The sequence below is a fragment of the Tasmannia lanceolata genome, unplaced genomic scaffold (genome assembly GCF_043159265.1).
Source record: "Tasmannia lanceolata isolate RefF3 unplaced genomic scaffold, GAP_Taslan_0.1 ptg000013l, whole genome shotgun sequence".
NCBI lineage: Eukaryota > Viridiplantae > Streptophyta > Magnoliopsida > Canellales > Winteraceae > Tasmannia > Tasmannia lanceolata.
Window position 1 is genome coordinate 15630088 of NW_027518690.1, and position 15177 is coordinate 15645264.

The 15177-nt window shown below is 38.3% G+C and overlaps 1 protein-coding gene across 1 annotated transcript; it reads left to right on the top strand.

The window, feature by feature from the left end:
• The first annotated feature begins 996 nt into the window (after positions 1–996).
• Positions 997–12890, top strand: LOC143890841 (protein transport protein Sec61 subunit gamma). Its single transcript, XM_077395520.1, has 3 exons — positions 997–1189; positions 1341–1456; positions 12640–12890. Exons 1-2 carry the CDS (start codon positions 1096–1098, stop codon positions 1454–1456), a joined length of 210 nt encoding a protein of 69 aa, XP_077251635.1. The 5' UTR covers positions 997–1095; the 3' UTR covers positions 12640–12890.
• Positions 12891–15177: the final 2287 nt, after the last annotated feature.

Sequence of the window (15177 nt, forward strand, 5' to 3'; positions counted from 1 at the left end):
TGAAAATTTTGTTCTTTTAGAACATTTTAATTTGTAACCCACCAACAAAACGAGGAAGATAGAGACCATTGCTGCTTAGGAGAAGAAGCTTTTCTATTTTGACACCCTTCTCACTGCCACCCAAGATTTTTTAACATAAACATAAACTTGGAGGCAGATTTGGGCAATTTATGGGAGCTGATGGTTTTCTCTTTCGAAACCCTTTGATCTATAGAGAATTGTGAATGATTCACAATATATGATTCACAAGTTTTCTGCACAAATTGAAATTTTACTTACCCTTTTACCATCAGGGTCATCAAGCCTGAGGCAGCTAAGGAACTTTGTACAGAGAAAACTTCTCTGATTTTCTAGATACAGAATTTCGATATGATGGCCCCATGCCATAAGAATACCATTTTTATGCTTAGTTTCTATATCACATTTGGTTCCAACACCCATTTTCTAGATACTGAAGTTGGGCTTTGCATTTGGGCGAGAGGTAGGTGAGAGAGACAGAAACGAGATGGGATATTGGATGCCTGCATGGGTGTTTTGGTCATTTTCCAAAATAATCCCTAGGTGTAATTGGCCACTTGCTTTAGCCGGGACAAATGTTTCAGAAAAGGTGTCCGCAGAATTGAAAGGGGCATATATATCAACTCCCTAAAGGAAATCCTGCTGCCTTATCCTATTCATTAGTGATAAGAGATGTTTTGACCAAAATACCCTTCATAGAAATAATAGCATTTACAAAATTTGAAGGGTATTTTTTATCAAACATTTCGGATCGTGACTATCCAATGGGCATCTCTGCCGTGCCCATACCCAATCCGAAATTTTTCGGATCCCAGATTTTAGGGTCCGAAATAAGCCCATGGATCCTATTCGTATGTTTAGATCCCGTTCATTAATGTTCGGATTCGGACGATCCATTGGACCGTCTGGATCCATTGACACCCCTACATACAATGAGAAAAATCAAAGGGGAGTTTGTGGTAAATACTACTATAAAACCCGTCAACGCAAGGCTTCGTTCTTTACACAGTCGTACGATTATCAAATTTCTTCTTCTCCTCTCAGATCTAGGGTTTCTTCTTCTTCCTTTTTCTGAAAATGGATGCCATAGATTCAGTGGTCGATCCTTTGAGAGAATTCGCCAAGGACAGCTACCGCCTCGTCAAGAGATGCCACAAACCAGATCGGAAAGGTAAAATTACAGTCCGATCTCTCTTTCTATCGATTAATCTATTTTCTTATGATTTTTTTTATCAAATCTTCGAAATATCATGCGGATCTCTCGTTAATCTTTTCATTTTTTCCTCCTCGATTTGGTTTTGAAATTGCTCAATACGGTGTAGAATTCACGAAAGTTGCGTTTCGTACTGCGATTGGGTTCGTTGTGATGGGATTCGTAGGGTTTTTCGTGAAGCTGATCTTTATTCCAATTAACAATATCATCGTAGGTTCTGTCTAGGTAAGGATCCCAAATAACCCTAACTTTTCTTTTCTTTTCTTTTCTTTTTTGAATGGACGAATACTTTTCTCATTCATTTATTTTTAACTGTTTTTTAACTGTTGTTGAAATTAGCATGCATGTGAGGAATTCTGTCATTATTTCATTTTTTTTTTTTTAGTTCAAGGATGAGGAATGTAGAAATATTGCCACTATTGTAGCTGATTGGAAGATTTGGGTTGTCACATGATTAGCAATTTTAATTGATAATCAAATTTTGAAGCTGTTTGGAATTTTATTTTATGAAATTGTTGAAATTAGCTGAATGCCTGTGCGGGATGCATGTGTTAAGATAGTATTTTTAGAATTAGTCTATAGAGTTCAATTATGGACGCATTAAAGCAAGGTTATTAGATACTGAAGGGAAACCCACATACAAGTTTCCCTGCACGTGGGTCATCCGTGATAATTTCTTTGGATTTGCGTGAATTAGTGGACTAATCGCTAATTGTGGTTGCTCCCTTTGGCATGAGCGAACCTTTTTTGGAATGGGTTAGGAATGAGGGGTAATATCCATTTATTGTAGCCAAGGAGGGACTCATGGCTAAATAATGGATGCAAAACTGAAATATTCTCCATTACGAATAGACAAAAACCATCGGCACAGTCTTGCAGAATTATAAGATAGTTAGAGGAGACATTATGCCTAGTTTTTAAAAGAAAAATAATGGTGGCAGAAGTATATGTTTGAACCACTTGTTTAATGATCTAAACCATCTGGATGTTTGCGGCGATATGTAGGTATTTGAGGTGATATGTTATGGGATTTGAGAGGATGTTTATAATCAAACAAAGAAGTGAAGTAGACAACCAACAATCCTAAGATTTTGTGAGCATTTCCCAAGTTGACTTGTCCTAATCGACTACTGGAAAGATCTCAAGACAAGGACTTGTCAAACTGCAACTTGCACATGACTCAAGCTTCAGTATCTACATAACAACATCAATCTTAGAGATGATAGAAGACACAAACCCCACAACAAAATAATATAACTCAAGGTTGTTAAACATAAGAACCTCACACTGGATAAGTGTTATCATCAAGTAAACATATAAGGGTGTGGGAAACTGGACAGAATCTAACACATGAGTTTTATTTGCTTTTTATATCATGATTTAGAACAGAACATCCAAGACATGGATGTTTGTTTTTCCTTAGGCGACCTCAAATTGTAAGGAGTCCTAAAATTGTGTGCTCGCCAAAAAAACATGTAGGGGAGTCCTGAAGCAATCAAAATGGCTTTCCTGATTTAGTATACCATAGTCTGTTATCTAGATGGCATTAACATCACTAGTGATAGAATCAATGGTGAATGAGACTCCCCCCTCCCGGTTACATATATAAAAAGTGCCTTTTTTTTTTTTTTTTGAGACTCCCCCAGTCACCACAGTGCCTTTGTTATATATATATATGAGAAAGTGTTCCTGAGCTATAGCTCAAAAACACATGTGACCCCACATTTTTGGGGGGGATCCAAAGCATTCATTTGGAAGGCCCTTCCACGGATAGGGTGTGTACCAAAAATCATCCCTATAGCTCAGATAAGCTTATCTAAGCTATAGCTCAGGACCACTTTCCTTATATATATATATAAGGAAAAGGATTGTACGCTCGAGTGCCCAATCACATGTGGGCCCACTTTGTTAGGATGATCCAAAGCATTCATATGAAAGGCCCTTACATAGATGGGATGTGTTCCTAAAATCAGCTCCATAGGATCATCCTAACCCATCCATTTGTGGAGGTCAAAATGGACAGACACTGTTTGTCCACAAATCTGCCCATTTTTGCCCTCCACTTTTGGAGGGGTTAGGATGATTCAATAGAGTTGATTTTTGGTACACACCCTATCTATGATACGGCCTTGCAAATGAATGCTTTGGATCATCACAAAAAATGTGGGACCCATGTGATTGGGGCACTCGAGCGCACCATAAGCTTGGTGCGCTTGAGCGTACAATCCTTTTCCTCATATATATATATATATATATATATATATATAGTGCCTTTTTAATTGCCTCTTTTTGTTGGCGATTCTGTCTTACAGACAGAGAGCTGTTCTTATTCCCACAACAAAAACTGTGGCAGATTCTACACATACAATGGATAATTGTTAGAGTTGCAAGGAGTCATAAAATTTTCAACATGCCATTCAGCACAAATATAGAATTATGTACGTCTGGGAGTTTTAGGCTAGGTGTTTCATTTTTTTTTGATAAAATGGTTCAACATTCTACTTTGATTGTGGCTCAAGGTATTATTCAGGTAGAGAGAGAGAGAGAGAGAGAGAGAGAGAGAGAGAGAGAGAGAGAGAGAGAGATCATCATGCAAAGAAAAAGAGGTATATGCATCTGAAAATTTATGTTATCTTTTCATGAATTCGCTAGTCTTGTTATGGAACCACAAATAACGTCATTATGAATGCATGCGTGTATATATATGTATGTATGTATGTATGTATGTGTTGCTTTGAGCCAACCATTGGGAATACTTCAAATCCGTTTATTGGATAAAGTTTTAAGTTCAACATTCTTTCATATTTACATCCCCGAGCCTGGTTTTAATGAAGGGCATGCATCTGTACAGGAATATAGTGAAGAAATCTGGCTGGGTGAAGTCCAATACATTAACAATTAGATAAAGCATTTTAAAATTATAACTGCTTAAGCACACTCCTAGGTGCCCTTTAAATCCTAACTGTAGTTCATACTGAACTCATTCAAACCAGTCAGCCTGCAGGGCCATGTATGCAGCTCATCTAACTGAACACGACACTGCAAGATCATGTACATTACATATGTGTGTGTGTGTGTATTTATGTACATATGTATATGTGTGATGCTCGGTCCTATTCATGTATTCCCGACCAAGAGGTTCCGGATATTCTTTTGGATAGGCCCTGAAAAGAGAAGGATAGGCCCTGAAAGGGGAAGTAAGTCTGGAATGCCAAGATATGTCTAGTATCTAATTCATCCGACCTGATAATACTATTTTGGGAACGCCCAATGCCAAAGTCACTGAATGGGGAAGCCGTCAATCCCTAAAACGAACTATGTAATTTACTTCATCTATTGGGTGTAGGGGTGCAACTCAGGTCGGGTTGAACCCGAATTTGGGTTGGGTTGGGTTGGGTTGGGAAAAATCAACCCATATTGGAAATCGGGTCGGGTCGGGTTGGGGTGTCGGGCAACCCGACCCGAAACCCGATTTCCAATTCCGATATGTGCTTAAATGTGCTTAAAACCCGATTTCAACTGAACACATTTCCCATTGAAGCTAGAAATGTGCTTAAATTTCAACATAAATTTATCCTTCAGTTCAGTTATAAAGAGTTTTTATATGGTGGATGCCTGTGTAGGAATGTGAGCAAAAAAAAACAGTGGGGCCCACAAAAAACATGTGCATGAATTGGAAATCGAGTTGGGTTGGAAAAATAGGTTCCTCGGGTTGGGTCGGGTTGGACCCAACCCGACCCGAGTTGCACCCCTAGTTGCGTGATAGGCAAACATTTTACTAGAGGTTTCTATGTATCAATCAACCATCATGTGATTTCTATTGAAGTATAGACAGGGGGGGGGGGGGGGTGCTGTGTTGCAGGACAATTTCAAAACGAACTCCTCAATCCTTATGTGGATAAAATCGCCAGGATTTCGTGATATATATATATATATATATATATATATATATATATATATATATATAAATATATATTAATGTATATATGTATCTATCTACACATATATCAATAAATTGAAGAAAAAGACAGTAAAAAAGTTCTTGAATTAATCCTCATGTTCCCAAAGCTTCTGCTTGAGTACATATAGTATTATCTTCCTCTTCTGTAAGGCCTCCATGTTTAATAGTATAAGGCATCTGAAGCGGCAGTTCTTGCCATAGTGCCTAAGGCAAAACTTGGAAATTACATGGGGTGAAATTGTAGAGGAAAAATAAAAGGCAAAGGGAAATAGGAACTTCAAAATTGGGAAAAAACATAGAAAATAATTCTCTTCGATTGAGAATCCCAAAAATGGAAATTAGGTAATCTAGAATTGTGTAAATGACAAAAAGATCTGCTTATACATCAATTAAGGGTTTGGTTACTAACGCAGAATAGGCTTGCTTTTTTCGATCTTTGAGTGGAAAATATGCAAATAATTGATTTTATACCTGAGAAATTGGTGCAAACCTAGGGTTTGCGGGTTATTTCGGGGAACCTTTTGGAGCTTAATGAGTTTATCTTCACATAAAATAGCACAGCCAAATCTCATCACAACCTCCCAGTTCACTCATCAATGTGTTGGAAAGCTGGCCTATGATCCCATGGTGGAAAAAGGGAAGATTCTATGGCATGTCACATTACTAGCTACAATATGGGTTCTTTGGAAAGAGCGTAATGCAAGGGTGTTTAAAGGTTACTCCAAGAGTGCTCCATTCATTTTCAACAAGGTGATAGCTAAATATGTAGTAACTGCCAATCTAGGGAAAATAGCCTCAAGGATAAGGTATATGCAAATATAACCATCCTCAGCGTATCGGTATCGGTGGCTCAAAATAGGGTTAACTATGCTAAATATGTAGTAGGAATGATCTTTCCCAGAAAAGTCAGCACATTGACCTCAAATTTCATATACTGGAGGTCCAAGAGGGGGGTGGAGAAGCTGGGAAGCATGAATAGTCCATGAAGCCGCAACCACCACTAATTTTATAGACCAAAGATAGAAAAATATGATGGAGATAGGCTCGGGCAAACCCCTGAACAGTAAGGTGAAGTTTAAGTGAAATAGATGTACGAAACGCATGGGAAAAGAGGTAAAAGAGAGGTTGTGACGGTAACTAGCGAGGGTAGTCACTAGAAGGAAAATAGATAAAGGGGAAATCAAAGGGAGGCAAAAGATGCAAGAAAAATAGAGTAGGGGACTGTAATGACAGACAATCCCCAAAACAATCTTATGGATTATGGGATTAGTATGGGAAGGAGAGGTCAGTGGAAGGGATAGGAAGGTGGGGAACAGCGAGGGGAAAATGGGGTGTTGCTGTCATAGTTAAAAAAACAGTCAAGTGACTGATTTGGAAGGGAAAACTGTGAAGGTGGTGGGAGAAAAGAAAGGAGGAGGAAGAAAGAAAGAAGGAAAAATGAAGAGGGGAAGGAGAAGAATAGAGGTGTAAAGCGGAGAAAGGGAGGGGGAAAAAGGAAAGGAGAAGACAGCCAAAAAAGAGGTAGACGAAGGCGTTTTTTAGGAGAGATATCTGAGAATAATGTAATTGATGACATGAAGTATTTTGATTAGATAGGAGGCTAGATGGAGACGGAAGCGTTGTGCCGTTGCAGAAAAACGTGCCCCTACAACCCGTAGATAGACTAGTAAAATGGAGCGAAAACGTGAAAGAAATGGGAGACATTATCATCTCCCTTTGCATTTATTTGAAGCATATGTATATATAGTAGTATACATTTTTAGTTTGGAATAGACCTTACTATTCCAGACATGTGAGATGTTTGGTCTTATTAAAATATTATGGATGGTTGTCTTATTTATCTACTGGTTTTTTTGTAGAGGAATGCTAGCATCAAGCGGCTATTTAGCTGCCCGAGTGCACTTGGGATCCTATTGGTTATAAATTTGGCATGCTGGCATTCTTTAAGAAATAAAATCTTTCTACAATTAAAGAAGAATCTCTAAATACTCAGTTTTGATATTTAATGAGATAGCTTTAAACGCTATTTAAAGTAGTTTTTCGTTGTTTTCTCTTTGGATAGAGAGAGAGAGAGAGAGAGAGAGAGAGAGAGAGAGAGAGAGAGAGAGAGAGAGAGAGGCCTTTGATTGGATCAATTGCATCTGTTGGATCTGTGAGTTTTATAAAACTTCCCATCGATGGTAGGCCCCATGAAATAGATGGCCTCGATTGTGTTTACCATTGTGAAGGCATGTAATGGATGGTGTACATACAATGGGCCTATCTCAAATCATTGTAGTCTAATATAGACTAGATTTGTGTAGGATATTTTATATGATGCATAGGGCGACCAAGAAAGTAGAGTGGGACCCAACTATTTGGATGATCTAGACCATTCATTTATTGATCCCCACCGTATGCAGGCCACGTCCTAAAAATCATCTCCATTGATGAATAAATGGATGGATCTCATAATAAAAAATGATGGATGGAAACCTCCATAAATTGAAGGGTCAAGATCATCCTATAGAAAAAAAAATTGGGCAGGGCCCAACAAAGGAATGGTCTAGATCATCTAAAACGGTGGGTCTGCTGTAATATTTTGGTTGCATGTATTATTTCCATCGAATCTTAGATTGTTACAAAAATGAAGAGCTGATGATTTTTGATGAATAATAGTCGGGAGAGATGACACTAAATGAGCCTAAGGTTCCACTTGGACGGTTTTAATCATCCAATGAGTACACCTTTTAGGCTTTTGCATCTCTTGTGAGTGCACTGGGATGAACGGTCCAGGTCATGCAGGCAACATGTGGTGGGGCCAATCATAAGGAGTTAAATGAGTGCCACATGTAGATGCATTACCATTACATAGTGCCCCTTCATTGGAAATGACCAAAAGGCCCTCGTCTCTCTCTCTCTCTCTCTCTCTCTCTCTCTCTACAAAGAGAAAACGCAATCAACGAAAAAACTGCTTTAAATAGCGTTTAAAGCTATCTCATTAAATATCAAAACCGAGTATTTAGGGATTCTCCTTCAACCTAGACGGATTTTATTTCTTAAAGAATGCCTGCATGGTAGATTTATAACCAATAGGATCTCGAGTGCATTCAAGCGGCTAAATAGCCGCTTGATGCTAGCGTTCCTCTTTTTTGTATGATGGCCATATTATTAATTAAAAAAGAGAAAGCGACCTGACTAAGAAAGTCAAAACTACAACGAGAAAGATTACAAGAAGAAAACTAGGGTACAAAAAAGTACAACACAGTAAAAAATCCAAGGCGGAAGCAAACCGAAGATCTCCAAACTGACTGATTAATCCCTGCTCGGGCAAGTCGATCCACCTCACTACTCACAGATCTCCATACATGCTCGAATCTAACTTGAAATCCTGCTAGCCGATCTTGGAACTCGTCGGAAAAAAACTCCGTTAACCTCTACGGAGGGGTTTGCAATCCATCCATCGACCCAATAATGTTGAGGGAGTCTCCCTCCATCATGAGGTGAGCCAAGTTAGACCTGTCGATGATCCGGATTCCTTGCAGTAAAGCCATGATTTCCCCCTCATTAGAGTCCTTGAAACCAATAGACTTTAAAAGCCCATCTCATCTGGCGCCCTTGCCTCATCTTTGAGAAGACCTCCAATACCAGTCGGGCTGGGATTTCCAATGCTGGAACCATCAAAGTTGAGCTTAAGCTAGCCTGGATCGGGGAGGGGCAATGGGCTCCGCCCTTTCGGAGCTGGAACAAATGTCCTTCCAGCATTGTCTCATGTACGAATTAGAATAAAGCTGCAACAATGGATAATCCTCATCCATACAATCTTCATGTAAACAAAGTAGGAGCTTTTGGCCACACTCTTGGAAAGCTGTGCGTTCCTCTCCTTCTACAGAACCCATATAGAGTCTAACAGCACTACTATTCGTAGGATTCTCCATTTCATGGGCCAATGCACAACATATCACAAGCAACCAAAAGGTCACGCAGCCGACGGAAGACCCTTGACATGCCAAATCTGTTGTGGGTCCCGCACCACACCTCTCTGTCAAACCTGCAATGCATAAACAAATAATCACACTCTCTTGCCTCCACATAGACCACAATGATCAATATAATATGCATTGTATGTGTTTGTTCTTATTCTAGCATTTCGTGAAATTCCGTCTTAAATTCCATCATTTGCATGTATATAACACAAGGGAAATGTTATCAGCACAACCCTGCTTCTATAATTGCAGAAATGCAGCATATCTTTTCTTTTTTAATTGGCCTGTCAGAGCTTTTTGAGAATGGTAATGACCTTTGACAGCTCTTTAAATAATTTTAGATAAGATTTTTTTTTTTTTTTTGCAAATATCAAAACATGGTTGTGCTGATAACATTTCCCTTCCATAAATGTATGTGATTTATAGTTTTTCCACGGAAATCTATCATCGAAACCAACATTTTTCCATTTCCGTGGCGCCTGGCAGACATCGAAACTGATATTAGACACCTTGGTAACGAGAGAAAAGAGAGGTATAAGGACAATTTTTAGATAAAATGAGATTTTTTAGGTGTGAGGGATGTGGGGAGGGAAAGAGATACATGAAAAGATTTTTTATAGGTGAGAGATGAGATAGAGCAGCAGGAGAGAGACGTGAGAGAGATGTGGGGAGAATTCTTAGGGGAGGAAAAGAGGGAGAGAAAGGCATGTACAGAAACAAAAGGAAGGAGGAAATTATAAATAGATGGCCTACCGTTGTCCCTTTCAAAAGTTGGCGGGAGTTTGCTCTTTATCTATCTATCTATTATAATATAGCTGGGGGGGGGGGGGGGGGGGGGGGGTTCACTGTTCACGCTGACGTGGACGGCCTCCCCATCTAGCTTATTATCTATGAGGCATCTCATTCAAAAAATGAATAAAAACTAAAATTTGGGATTGTTTCCTATTCTCCCTCTCTCTCTAAAGCGGGCAACTAAAATTTCGGGATTCTCTATTACGTTTTTTTATCCGCAGCTCTATTACGGTTTTAGCATATAAAACGAATAAGCAACTAAATTTTCATGATTCTCTATTACGTATTTTTATGGGCAATTCTATTATGCTTTTAGAATATAATAAAATGCATAAAATCTAGAATCCTGGATTGTTTCCTATTCTCTCTCAAGTGTGCGCCTAAAATTTCGGCATTCGAGAGCAATCAGTTCCTAATCTGTCTCTTCTCTCTCTCTAACCCGCCCTCACATAAGCTAATCAGAGTCCAACCTATAAAAAACAAGAGTGATCAGTTCGAAGAATCTCTCTCTCTCTCTCTCTCTCTCTCTCTCTCTCTCTCTCTCTCTCTCTCTCTCTCTCTCTCTCTCTCTTTCTTCCATATTCTTTCTCCTCCTAAATTCCTTCCCCCTCTATTTAAATTCCAAGGTTACCTATTAATCAATTCTTTCATCATTCCCATGCAACATTTCCAATCAAACGAGAACCAACTATTCCCATTAATAGTCTGTTGATATATACTTGTGGTGAAATTAATTTTTGGAGTTATAAAAGATATAATCATGCAAAGAGTCACTGTGCAAAATGGGGCCCAAATCGATTGGGTCTGTAAGCTATGGCCCAGATCAGATCAAAGGCGCGATTATGTTTGCACACAAATCCATGATCAAGTTTTATTTGTAACAGCCCGGATTTCTGGGTCGGCCCGTTAACTCAAAATATAATAATCTTACGGAAATAGAAACCTACATTAAAGCGAAGTCCATCATAAAACAAAATAATTTGTCTAAACATCTTCGCATGAAAATATGAAACAGGATAATCAATAAATCTTACATGACATGGAACAAAAAATTTAAAACAAATGCATGAAAGAAAAGTAAACCTAAAATCACTAAAACGACGCTCCTTCTCTAGTTCCCATCCTCGGCGTGTTCCTCTTACTAGAAAGTTGTAGATCCTTGATGTGGAAGGCACATGCTAGTTTGAAACATCAAATATAACTTTCTAGTTTACCATTTTTCCACATTCTGTCGTGTAGAAGTTCAAAAACTGAGTTAAAAAACGAGCTGCTGCATTGTGGCGGGAATGCACTTTCACATCGGATTTAAAGGAGACCTTAAGCACCACCAATATCTAAATGATAACTGTCCATTATTGATTCCCTCCTCTAGCCTCAATTAACTAGAAACCTTGAAAGAGCATCTTAGATTTGAAGCTTTTTGTGAATGAAGAGTGGATTGGCTGGATATATGAGCCATAAATTTTGATCTCCTTTTCTGTTCATGAACATTACAATGTTACATATAGTTATTCCGATTGGTCTTCACCCCATTTTTATTAATATTTAACTGCACTACTTGTATCATGTCCATGTTTCTAGCAAATCCAATATAAGTAAAGGACATATTTGAATTATAAATTCTCCTTGAATCTATTCCCATGAACTTTATCATGTTATTCTCTGCTCGAGTTTGTAGTTAATTAATTTAACCCCTCACTTTTGATCCCTTTATTTGAATGCTGAAACTTGTGATTAAATTAATGATAATACGTGTGCATAATGTGGAGTTATCCATCATGAGTTGCCAAGAGCATCCATGCATATTTTTGCCAAGAAAGTACAGGTTTTAAGGACTCATGCATTGCATGGCACTATGGAATGCCGTATACCTGTGAAAAGGTGTGTTTATTCTGCGTCCTTATGGTGGCACATTAGAACCAAGGATTAGGGCCTGCGCATGGCATGGTTGGTCCCACTAGTATACAATATAGATGTATGTGATGGTTTGCAATTTTGCATGGATGATGAAAAATGATATTTCAAAGTTCGATGGTGTGGATGAGGTTGTTGAGAGAGAAAATCTCATATTGGTAGCCTTGAACTTGTTTCGATGGTAGCTTGTCTGGTAAACTGGATTTGATGAGTACGATAGTGAGGCTCGATCAATGGTGGCTGGGAAGATATGAAATTGGTCTTTCAGCTCCTAATGGAATCAAGAGCCCCAATTATGAAAAGATCTGGCACTTCATATGCGTGTGAATCCTATGTTTATTTATTTATTTTTGATGGCAGCACATATATGAACTGAGCGCCCTTTGGTTTAGTGGTTTCTTCACTGTTATATTTCTTGCTTTACGCCTTGTTTCTTAGTCAATTACCATTATCCAAATTTTAAAAATAAGTTACTGTTTGCTCTATAGAAACATATTTAGCAAGAGTATGTAATTTTTTAAATGACACAAACATGAGTATTTAGTATTTACAGGGCTGTTTATTGGAGAATTTCGGGGGCACATGGGTTTAATATCATGTACTAGTTTTTCTCCCATGCTGCACTGTTCTACATTCTTAAAAGTTCATGCCACTTTCTAGGGGCTTAAATCAAGCACAAATTTGTTATTTTTAATGAAAAACTGCTGGAAATGCTTCTAAAGTAGTTTAGTGGTTTCGAGGATTACTTGAACTGACTATCGTCATCTAAACTGCAGATGGTTTGATGATTCTAATGGAGTTTATAGATCACAGAATTGGTGGGAGGCAGCCCATTATGGTTCCCAAGTGTGAGAGACATTGCCAAACACTTCTTTTTTAACTGTTTGTTGGTTTTGGGTTGGACTTTTGCTTTCCTAGGCTCTTCTGATTGTCTTGAAAATGATCTCAGATTGCAGTTTTAGATATATACTCTTCTTTCTAGCGTAAGTTTTCGGTGAACCTTTTGGAAGGAAACCTTTGTACTACAGTCCTTTTTCAGCAGCAGGTCTTGGTCATCGTTTAAAATACGGCAGTGATATTCTCTCCCCCCCCCCCAAAAAAAAAAAAAAAAAAAAAAAACAGAAATCGTTAACTTTTAAGCCTTTCGGACTTAACTGGCTCCTCCACGCCTTTGTATATCCTAACGATATCTGTTAAGAGAGGGGTGATATCCTCTGGGGGCCTGATAACAAGGTGGGCCCACATTGTTGGGGGGATCCAAAGCATTCATTTGGAAGGCCCTTTCATGGATAGGGTGTCCACAAAAAAATCAGCTCCATTGGATCATCTAAGGGGTTCCATTTGTGGGGTGAAAAAATGGGCAGATTAGTGGAATAACAGTATCTGTCCATTTTCGCCCCTACAAATGGACATCCTATGATGATACAATGAAGCTGAATTTTGTTACACACTCCATCCATCATGGGGCCTTTCAAATGAATGCTTAGGATCAACCCAACAATGTGGCCCACCCTTGTTGTACGCTAACGTTAGCAGCTAAGCTAGGTTTAAATATTGTGATATATAGATAAAAATCTGTATTTGTTGGGGTCCAATTTGGATTATTCCCCATGAGAGATCAGGTACCGATAGTTGGATATGATAAAAAAATCATCTGTAAAGGATGATCCTAACATTTGTGGATATTTTTGGAAGTTCCTGAGCCATCCATTTTACACCAATCATATCAGAGGGTTACGATCATCCTATGGAGAATATTTTTGACACACGGCTGATCAAATATATCCGAGGACTTTTAACACATGGCCTATCTACGTACGCCTCGTGTCAGCAAATGAATGGTTTTTACTGTCCAAATATGTGGGCCCACCCGGTGCTTTTGTTGGACCTCACAATTTCTCATGTTTCTTATCCTTGTGGACTTTTGATATGGAAGAAATGGGCAATGCATATTATCTTGAAGGGATAGGGACCGTTGTAAGAGGCTTTTGGCAGACCGGCTGAGAGCAGCAGCCTCAGATGAATAAAGCCAAAATGTGTTGATAAGCGAGCCTATATGTGGCATTGTCCCTAGCAAAACCATTATCTTAAGTATCAATTAATCTTTATTCCATCAAGTTAATGAGAAGAAAAATGCAAATCTTTGGTACGGGTTATGGCCGTTCAAATTAATTCGAGCTCTTCTTCTTCTTCTTATTTGGGAAGAGATTTAGGGTCTTCTCAGAATCCAAGCTCCATATATAATTTCCAAAACCTAGTAAATTAGGGTACCAAAAGACCCTGACCTTGGTACCGCACGATTCTGAGAAGATTTTGTGGATTTTTCCACTAGACACATGTGTATAATAATTGCATTGAGAGTGGGATTAGGTTTTGAAAATTGAATAAAGCTTGGATTCTGAAAAGATTCTCTGGATTTTTTCATTAGAAATTTGAAATTTGCGTATAGTATGGTTATTGCTTCTGTTGTTTTGGATATTCATTTGAATTTAGGCCACGTTTGGATACGAGCAAGATTTGGATTTGGAATTAGATTTAGTTGATATTTTTGAACTAGACCAGATCCTTAGAATTTCCAAATCAGTTACAACAGTGTAAAAAATTCCGATTTTCAAATCTTTTCTGCGATACATTATTTGGAAATCATCGTTGGTGGCAACTTCCGTCACCATCGCTGCTCCTCGACGTTGCTACGGCAGCAGCGACAGATCCCTCCCTCCCTCAGTCTCTCTCTTTCTCTCTCTCTTAAAATTAAGTTGTTGTTTCCATTCGTAGATTATTGACTTGGCACAGAATGCTTGCATTGTAGTGTTTTGTGGGTTTTTCTGTCATTGTTTTAAGTTTTTTTGTTGCTTCTTTTTGGTGGGGTTGGATTGCTGCTCCTTGTTTTATTGTATTGAGCTTTTGCTATCTTTTATTTTCTATTTAAATCATGCCTATTCTGAAAAAATCATAATCTTAAAGCATCTTATTATCCTTCTAATTATATACCCCGTCATAGTTCTATTGTTTTTTAAAAATATAAATTTTAAAAGAGAGATGGTATTTGCAGTCCCTTTTCTTGTTTATATAGGTTGGTATGATGATAAGTTTCTTATTTAGAAGCATCCATCAGCAGCAGTGATAAACAACGGGCTTTTAGAAACAGCAGTTTTAGGTAATCAAACAACTAATTTGCTAAGTTTATATTATAGTATGTAGTTGTACATGCTAAAAAAACAAAATGAAATGAAATCATTGCTGGTTTTCTTTTAATTATTTGTGTTATGCATTTTGGCATGCATGTTCATCTCAAGCATGTCTGTCATGGCAAT

What these genes read in the sequence shown, in the direction of transcription:
- LOC143890841 (XM_077395520.1), top strand. Translation starts at nt 1,096, where the DNA reads ATGGATGCCATAGATTCAGTGGTCGATCCTTTGAGAGAATTCGCCAAG. An exon ending in CCACAAACCAGATCGGAAAG is followed by an intron (nt 1,190 to 1,340) that starts GTAAAATTACAG and finishes AATACGGTGTAG; the next exon opens with AATTCACGAAAGTTGCGTTT.